Genomic DNA, 9,231 nt, shown 5'->3' with positions numbered 1-9,231 from the left:
ACACTCATTATCGAATGTCACAGAAAAAGAACAGCTAGAGAAAACAGACACGACAAGACTTGACAGTGCAGGTACGTTTTATGTGTACGCAACAAGCGCCAAACATTTTCACAAACGTAATGAGGTTAAAATTGTGTAAACGTGATTGTATTTTGTCAGACGTGTTCACCTTGTATTTATACACAATCCTCTAAGACGGTAGTGCCTGTACCAGGAGGAATGTTTAGGCCGATATGGTGTTGAAAGGTGCAGACACCTACCTCGAACCTCCATGTTTTGCAGTGGTGTGACTTGTCCTGCCTCCCGTCTGGTCCACACACGCGTCCAGTTAGTAGAGTTTAGAGTTTAGAGTTTAGGGTTTAGAGTTTAGGGTTTAGAGTTTAGAGTTTAGGGTTTAGAGTTTAGATGGTCCGGTTTGAATATTGGTGTAGATTAGAAATGTAAGTGAAGTCTGACAGTTTAACGCGTCTTTAAGCTTCGTGTGTCTCCTACATGCGTCTCGCTGTGAACTGTCGCAGGTCTAGAGACTGTCTGTTTGTGTAAATCTCAATGTTCGTGTTCAAGTGAAAATGACCACAGTACGTAACAGTAACACAACTATTAAAAAGCAAAATGTGCCAGTGGAGATATTTATTTAGATAAATGGATGCATATACATATAGATAGAATCAAATATTTATCTTTACAAATATGTATATATTTATTACTTTAACAGTGTACGATGAATAATATGAACTGAACAAACGTGTCAACCGAGGAAACGAAGGAAATAAAAAATACATTTAATCTGAATAAATGAAAAGGTGCTGAACTGAAATGTTGTGTTTTGCTTCACAGATTAGCGTCATGTTGGTGAATATAAATATATAAATATATATGAGAGCAAACTTGTCTGCAGAAGAGACAAACTGTATGATTGAAACGTCATCAAAGTGTAAATCTGATCTGAATCTGCATTAGTGTGGAATAAGCGTCAGATCCAGGGTTACAGCTCCATATGTATCTGTGTTTATCTGGATTTTCCTCCCTGTTTCACTTTTAAACTTGTGTTACAGCTCCAGCTTCTGAGAAATGGTGAGAATCAGAATCAGCTTCTCCCAGAGTCTAAAACGCTTCTGGTTCAAAATAAAGCTTAACGTGGTTTAATGTAGTAAAAGAAGGAGACAGGAGCACTAAACTTCTCTTCATTATTACTGCTCATAAGTTCCTCCACTAATCACATTCCTCACTCGCTGTTTTACTACAATAAGTCACACTTTTGCAGATATGCGCCGATACTGAACAGAATACGGTATTCCAAGATCAAGCATCATCTCCACAATAAGCATAAGGAAACAATAAAGAAGTAAAGCTAAAGTGCAGCTTTTATTGTATTTTTATTGATTTGTAACTGATTTTAATTTTATTTCAGTGGTTTTATATTATAATTGTGTTATTTTCAGTGTATAAGTGTTAAAAACAACATCATTATATTACATGAGACTAAACTAGATGCGGTTCAATGGAACCATGGATGCGTTAACAGGTTTCCCAAACATCCGTTGAAACTCAACGTCTTTAAAACTCGACGCCACTCCAGAACCGACTGATGTCGAGTTTCAAGGTACCGCTAAATTCCTCTCACCTTTTCTTTAATAAGTGGACGTGAAGGACATTTTCCTGAGTCCACCATCAATGTAAAGCAGTTTAAAAAAACAAACAAACAAAACTCAGGTAACGTCCTGCTGCTCCTCTAACTCTACGTTCAGACCGGAAGCAATTTTTTGCCCCCTGTGTTCACACCGGAAGTGTCATCATCACAGATGAGGTCAGTTATCCCAACTGCTCTGTTTGGAGTTTGGTCAAAACTGGCTGCCAATGATGCTTTTAATTACAAGGCATTGACGCTGGAGTCTCTCAGAAGAAGAAGAAATAAAGAGCGTCTCTTAAAGCTGAGATAATGATTTATTTTGAGAGTATTTATCCACTGCCATTAGTGTTGAAGCTAATGTTTTCATATCATGGTAATGTCATTAACAAATAGATGCTAATCACTAATAATATGATCCAGCCCAGAGTGCACGAGTGCACTAAGTGAATCTGTGAGATGATGATGATGATTCAGTGTTTGTTTATGTGCAAATGTTCTGTGTAATGACCCTCCGAGGACCAGCGGACCCGGTCATTAGTCACATAATTACTCTGAGTAGTAGTGCAAATGCTGGAAATGCAGCTGAACTCCACTGTAAGCATTTTGGTTTGGGGTCTGGGTGACTGTGACTGCGAAGAATTTTTATTTAACTGAATACTGATCAATTCAAAATAAAGGGCCTTGCACAAGGGCCCAACGGTGCTAACTTGTAAGTGGTGCGGCTTGAACCAGTCACCTTCCAAGTCTTACCTTACGAGTCCAGTATCCTTGGGTAATTTAAACAGACGGCCCATGAATTATGTTGATTTGAGAAGCTGGATGATTAAAAGCACCAACTGAGTTCCTGTCAGACACCTCAAACATTCGTCCAGAGGATTAATCCCCGTACTGACGTTCCACTCATGCATTATGCACCAAATTGGGTTAATAAGATGGAACAGATTCTTCCGACACTAATCATCACGGTCTATGTGGCGAAGAGACTCACCTCTGGTCAACCTGCAGAAGGTTAAGCTCCCTCATGTCTCTTGAAGTAAATTGAAAAAATGAGCTCTTGAAGAACTCAGAAGAGTTTTAATCACAGGAAACAGAAAGACCAGTGACCCGGTGGTTGGGGACCACTGTCTTAAAGAACAAACCTGGTAATCAGTGGCATTTCTGAACAGCCCAACATCATTTTCAGGGGGCACAAACTCTGCAGAAGCCCTAAAGGTAACAGAAGTGTCATCAAGCAAAATTAAAATAATGTCAACACAGAATTACTGAATGTGTGAGCCTGTCTAGCAGCTTGGATACTTCCACTCAGAAGATGGGCTAGTTGCTCAGGTGGCACAGCGGTAAAACACACTAGCACACCAGAGCTGGGATTTCGAACACGTCGGCTGGGCTGTTGTTCACAAAGGTTGGGAAAGCCGGTCCAGAACTCCTGCGCAGAGTTGAGGGATAATGCGTCGATCAGGGTGTGGCTCTCCGTACACAAGGCTGATCTGCATATGAACTCGCCTCGTGGAGGTAAAAAGATGCAGCCGGCTACTGCACACGTGTCAGAGGGGGCGTGTGTCGGTCTCGCTCTCCTCAATCAGCAGCGGAGGGTAGTATCGGTAGAGGGGAAGTGTAATGCAATCAGGGTAATTGGATACGACCAGACTAGATTAGGGAGAAAATTGGGGGGGATGGGGTTAATGGGCCAATAATGTGGACCACTGATTCTATCCTGTCTTCCTTTCCTTACAGTTTAGAAAGCTCAGAACCTTCAGAAGGCTGGTCAGAACGTGAATTTTGGGGTGTGGATGTGAAGGGAATTATGGAAAGAGACAAACACCCCAGTGAAGCTTTCAATCATTGATATATCATTTATACATCATAAATAAATAAAATGGATTCTTTGTTATGCTGGTAGAATCACAGTGCGGAAGGTGAGGACACCAGTCGCACAGACAGCTCACTGTCACTCTATGCCACCTAGGGTGAGGTTTACAGAAGCCAGTTTAACTACTGGCATGGAGCTAGCCCACTAAATTCAGGAAGGGTATCCAGTATAAATACTCCGCCAAGTCTGCCTGTGGACCAGATTCGCCCCTCAATACGGGAACAGCCAAAAGACTTTACCTTGAGTTTAATAACATCACAGAACTTTCTATACCACCAGGTCTGAATTTATTATTGTGTAGTTTTGCATATGGGGCGGCACGGTGGCTCAGTGGGTAGGACTGTCGCCTCACAGCAAGAAGGTCCTGGGTTCGATCCAGGTCCTTTCTGTGCAGAGTTTGCATGTTCTCCCCGTGTCTGCATGTGGTTTCCTCCCACAGTCCAAAAACATGCAGTCAGGTTAATTGGAGACACTGAATTGCCCTATAGGTGAATGGGTGTGTGTGTGTGTGTGTGTGTGTGTGTGCCCTGCAATGGACTGGCGCCCCGTCCAGGGTGTTACTGTGTGCCTTGCGCAAATTGACCCTGATTGGATAAGCGGTAAAGAAAGTGAGTGAGTGAGTTTTGCATATGTAGTCATATTGTCAAAAAAATATGAATTTATTATTATTATTTATTACGAATGTGTTTTTTGACAGTATTTCAATCATCCAGTCAGAGAAAAATAAACAGAAAGAAGCCAAACTCATTACAATCCTATAAAACAAGCTGCATTTCGTACGTAAAGCTACACGGTGATACATGGATGGAGAAGTTGCCAGTTTAATGAAGACAAGATGCAAACTGATTTATATTAACGACAAGCCTGTGAGCATTTGGCTAAAGCTTCTCATTCCGTCATGTTGACACACCTCCTGCCAATAATTACATAAATCTGGTGATTGGATACACAGGTCTCCTCGAGCGACATTAACAAACCTTTGCTAAACATGAGTGTATTAGAAAATGCAGATTATAAACAGCAGGTATTTAAATACAAAAAGAATAAAAAATCGCGTCCCCGGTGTGGAAGCAGCCAGCTGGACGAGGGTGGAGAACCCAGACGTGCTGATTTGTGTTGCTTTGTGTTTTGAAACCCCAGATCCATCAACCATCTACACCAGACCAGCCGACGATCTTCTACTACCTTTCTAATGAGAAATGACTTTAACTTCAACAAGACTGAGAACATCAGAGTTTCTGACGGTCCGGCAGAACGAGCTGGCGTGAGGGTGCAGGGTGTGTGTGTGTGTAGTTTGCATGATGAGTCACGGGTCCAAACGAAGCCCAGATGGACGGCGTTCTCGGCCACGTCCGATGACCTAAGAGGGAGAGTCCGGAGTCTCTGCGCTCCGCAGGAACAGAGACGACAGGCCACAGTGCGAAAAACAGGCGGACAGAACGCTAGTTGTCCAGCGTGGGGATTTTACAGACGAAGGGGAAGGAATGATCGCAGCTGTTGTCGTTCCAGGACCTGAGCGCTGTGGGAGGAAACGAGAGAGGACGCATCAGTTTAGCGAGAATGTTTTTAATGGATAGTGAACAGCTCAATCCCACAAGGGTCTGGATCTATTTTCAGTCTGGGTTTTTTTCTCTATTTCATTTATGCATTTTCTCCTAATTTAGCATAGTCAATCTGTCTTCCGCTGCTGGTGGATCCCTGATTGCAGTCGAGGTGGGTATATTGCCGCTCACGCCCCCCTCCGACCCGCGCGCAGCCCTTAGCGGAACCCTTGTTCACCCATGCACTCTGCACAGGAGCCTCTATCTGCTAATCAGGGTCCTTACACAGCATTTGAAGCCCCACCCACTTAGTCCGGGCATCCCGCCCTAGCAGAGATGTGTCTGCTGCAGGCACTGCCAATCATGCCCACTAGATGGCACCCAGCTGACCGGTGGCAACTTTGAGTTTTGAACTGAGGAGTTCTGAATCTCGGCGCTGGTGTGCTAGCGGAATATTCCACTGCGCCACACAGTCTATGTTTTTATAAATGTGGTGGACAGTGATCGAGCCTTGTAAATGGAGAAGTCACCCTAGAAGTGACCACTCTCATCAGTGCTCTGGTGGTGCATTAGTAAAGTATGTTAACCATTTACTGCTGAAATCTGGGGATCCAAGGTTTGAATTGCAGCAGTGCCCGCAGCCAGTTGGGCATCTGCATAGACACGACTGGCTAATGTCCGAGGGGTGGGGTGGACAATACAGTCTAGCCATTGGGAAGGCACTGGACAAGGGGGCCAATTGCATTTTGGCAAATTCCCCTTACAGCATAATAGACTTCTTATAAGGATCAAGCATTTGAGCCTGTATCGTTCTTTTGGTGTACACCACACAAAAAGGTTAAAAGTCTCTGCCTGATACTACTTCAAATCGACTTTTACTTTTAACATGAAAGAGGTTTCGGCGACGACAGAGACGGCCGACTCACCGCTGTCCTGCCTGTACCAGATCTCAACACAGTCCTCCACCTCAGGGATCCGGTGGATCCCGTCATCGGGTTGGTTTCCATCCCAGTAACTGAACTCGTACGGTGAGCCGTCCGTCCACTCCATGGTGCCCTCCTGCAAATAAACCCACAAAATATGGACCTTAGGGTAAATTTTACCTTAGTTGGTGTGGTCAGTTGTACCGTCAGGTCCTTACCGAGGTGACCACTGCTAAATACACTATAGTCCATATGGTGTATTTAGCAGCGGTCACCTTGGTGAGGACCTGACGGTGCGACTGACCATTGGGAATTGTGACACCCCTGTTATTAACTGAATTCTTGCATTTTAGCAACAAGAGCAAACAGGTGTAATAAATCAGTTATATAAAGGAAATGATGCTTGCAACTTTGCAGCAACAGTTTAGGGAAGGCCCCGGTGCACAAAACCTGGGTCTGGGTGTTTGTGCCACCCTTGGAAAATGGGTGATCAAAAAGCTAGATCAGATTTCCTCACTCATGCATTGATGCAGGTTAGACTACCATAAAGAAATATTTATGTCTAATAAGAGTTGAGTTCTGGTTTACCTGTCTCCTATCATGCAGGCCAATCCAGATATCGGTAGGTATCCCGGGTACCCGGCTGTTCACCAGATCATACACGAACACGTTCTCCTCCCAGCTGTGCAGATCACAAACACAGAATCTTTAACTGCGCCGCTCCCGTAGTCGTTTATCAGACTGAACGAAGGCGTTCTCCGTTACCTGTGGATGGAGGTGAGTTTGCCCGATCTGTGTCCGTTGGAGAACTCGGCGCAGTACAGGTCGGCCTCGGCCCACGTGCGGTTTAGAGGGAAGAAACGGTAGCAGAAACCCTCGAATTCGGTCCAGAAGAGCGGGCAGATCGCAGGCTGGCTGGAGTCCGGCAGTTGCAGTGGCAGAGCTGCAGAACAGAAGAAAACTTGAGGAACACACTTGAGTTATGGGCACCCTTGATCGCTAGAAGACAAAGTCTAGCTTTTCCTCAGTGTTGCTTCTCTAACCCAGTGGCCCCCAACCACCGGGCCATGGACCGGTACCGGGTCATTTATTACCGGGCCGCACAGAAAGAATAAATAATTAGAGATCGATACAAAAGCAATAAAAACACAGCTTCCATTTCCAACATCCTATGTTTGTGAAGCAGGATTTTCTGCAGTGATGGAAACCAAAACAAAGTTATGGAGTAGACTGGTCATAAGGAACACACTTCTGGTGTTATTGTCTCCTAGGTGGTAGTGCTGGTGCCTGTCCCAGCTTTTCAATGGGCGCAAGGCACACAGTAACACCCTGGATGGGGCACCAGTCCGTCACAGGCAGACACACACACACACACACACCCATTCACCTATGGGACAATTCAGTGTCTCCAATTAACCTGACTGCATGTTTTTGGACTGTGTGAGGAAACCGGAAACACGGGGAGAACATGCAAACTCCGCACAGAAAGGACCTGGACCGCCCCACCTGGGGATCGAACCCAAGACCTTCTTGCTGTGAAGCGACAGTGCTACCCACCGAGCCACCGTGCCGCCCGATAAGTATTCAGTTTTCCTTTTTTGGGACATGATTATTTTAGTGAAATGATCATTTCGGTGGCTCAGTGGGTAGCACTGTCACTTCACAGCAAGAATAGTGTGGGTTTGATTCCCTGGCTGGGCACAAAGACTAACCAATTGAAGCTACTAAGTTTGTGTGTGTGTGTGTGTGTGTGTGTGTGTGTGCCCTGTTATTGACTGGCAACCTGTCTAGGGTGTTTCCTGGCTTTTTGTCGAATGAATTAGAATTAAAGTGACCCTGACGTGTAAAATAATGTATCAATTAATGAATCAGTTAATCAAGGTATGTAACATGGACAGAGAATTAGAAAAGCTTTACACTAAAATTATACTAACCAATATACTAACATAACCAATAAAATTATTAAAAAACATAAATAGACATACTTGTCTACTGTCCATAACATAAAAAATCATTAAAAACAATGTATTAAATACATCTCTGGGGTGTGTTAATTTTTTAAATGTATTTATTTTAATATATATGATTATTATATTAAATAAACCAAATCTTCTATAGATTTAAAGCAGATTTAAAGCACTGGTAAAGAAACAGAACTTTAATAATTAATACTTTATTATTACAGGGACGTCTACAATGTTTTCATATTAAAATAATATCATAAATAAAAGGAATTAAATAATTGCACAATTATAGTAAACAAAATAGTTTGTATTACTGCTGTATGTTTGTTAATCTGTTTATTTAGAACCATCAAACTCTCCACTCGAGCATAAACCAATTTTTTGTGTTATAAATCTAAAAAAAACAACAACACAACAATCAAGATTTTACATTTACAGCTTTTAAAATTATGACTGAATACCAGGCAAGCAACTGAGAGTTAAGGGCCTTGCTCAGGGGCCCAACAGTGTCAACTTGGCGGTATTAAAGCACAATCAAAATCAAACAATCTTCATAAACAGCATAAAAAAAGTGGACAAACCTTCATTTGTCATGTTAAATCTGTTTAATTGGGAGACTCACCTTGTGTGATCTTGATGTTGGTTGAAGGAAGAGCCCAAACCTGGAGGCTGATAACGAGCAAAGCCAAGCACAGTTCCCAACAGAGCATTTTTACAGTGTTATACAGTGTGTGTGTTTGTGTGTGTCTGTGTGCGCTGGTGTGTCCGTGAGTCTCGGAGAGAGAGTGTGTATCCTCTTCTGGACGTCTGTACGATGAGGAGAGTAAGCCGAGAGTGGGTGAGTCTCCTGACTCTTCCCACCCGGACGAATCCAGTTTTCTGACGAAACTCAGACGGAGAGCGAGCGCGTGCGAGGACCAGCTGATGAGATTATGGAAACAGGAAGTTGAATTATGTATTGGCAGCTTTATTTGCTCTGATATTTAGTTCTGAGCTGGATGAAGTTTATTGGAGTGTGTAGGAACCACAGAACTGAAAGTTTTGACTGTTAAGTGACGTCTAGAAGTGACCCGTGACAAAGAATTTAACCTCTGAAACTGTCAGACTGAAACTGCTGTGCTTAATTCATTAAAGCTCTTGAACACTTTGGCTAAATGTGGTTTTACTTATTCAAAACCTAGCCAAGACAGAACGTGACGTCCAGAGCTTCATTCTCCACAGCAGCGGTTTCATTTCTGTCAATTACTGGAATAGTATATTGTGTTTTAAGTAGCTGTAAACATCTTATGATGCTGTTCTGGTT

At 43.2% G+C, this 9,231-nt stretch overlaps 1 protein-coding gene across 1 annotated transcript; it reads right to left on the bottom strand.

Moving 5' to 3' along the window:
* Window positions 1-4,297: 4,297 nt before the first annotated feature.
* clec19a (C-type lectin domain containing 19A) lies at window positions 4,298-8,706 on the bottom strand. The gene is made up of 5 exons (XM_062984743.1): window positions 8,551-8,706; window positions 6,730-6,907; window positions 6,553-6,646; window positions 5,968-6,100; window positions 4,298-5,019 (listed from the first exon to the last, which is right to left on the bottom strand). Exons 1-5 carry the CDS (start codon window positions 8,636-8,638, stop codon window positions 4,943-4,945), a joined length of 570 nt encoding a protein of 189 aa, XP_062840813.1. The 5' UTR covers window positions 8,639-8,706; the 3' UTR covers window positions 4,298-4,942.
* Window positions 8,707-9,231: the final 525 nt, after the last annotated feature.

Source organism: Trichomycterus rosablanca, chromosome 22 (genome assembly GCF_030014385.1).
Source record: "Trichomycterus rosablanca isolate fTriRos1 chromosome 22, fTriRos1.hap1, whole genome shotgun sequence".
Lineage (NCBI taxonomy): Eukaryota > Metazoa > Chordata > Actinopteri > Siluriformes > Trichomycteridae > Trichomycterus > Trichomycterus rosablanca.
Note: the sequence above shows the minus strand (reverse complement) of the source record. Positions and strands in the feature narration are given on the sequence as shown.

Bases quoted from the DNA above. Each gene is read 5' to 3' on its own strand.
- clec19a (XM_062984743.1), bottom strand. From the start codon at position 8,638: ATGCTCTGTTGGGAACTGTGCTTGGCTTTGCTCGTTATCAGCCTCCAG. The intron at 6,908-8,550 runs GTGAGTCTCCCA...TCTGTTCTGCAG, and splicing joins CAACATCAAGATCACACAAG to CTCTGCCACTGCAACTGCCG. The intron at 6,101-6,552 runs GTAAACCAGAAC...GTTTATTTGCAG, and splicing joins GCCTGCATGATAGGAGACAG to GAGGGCACCATGGAGTGGAC.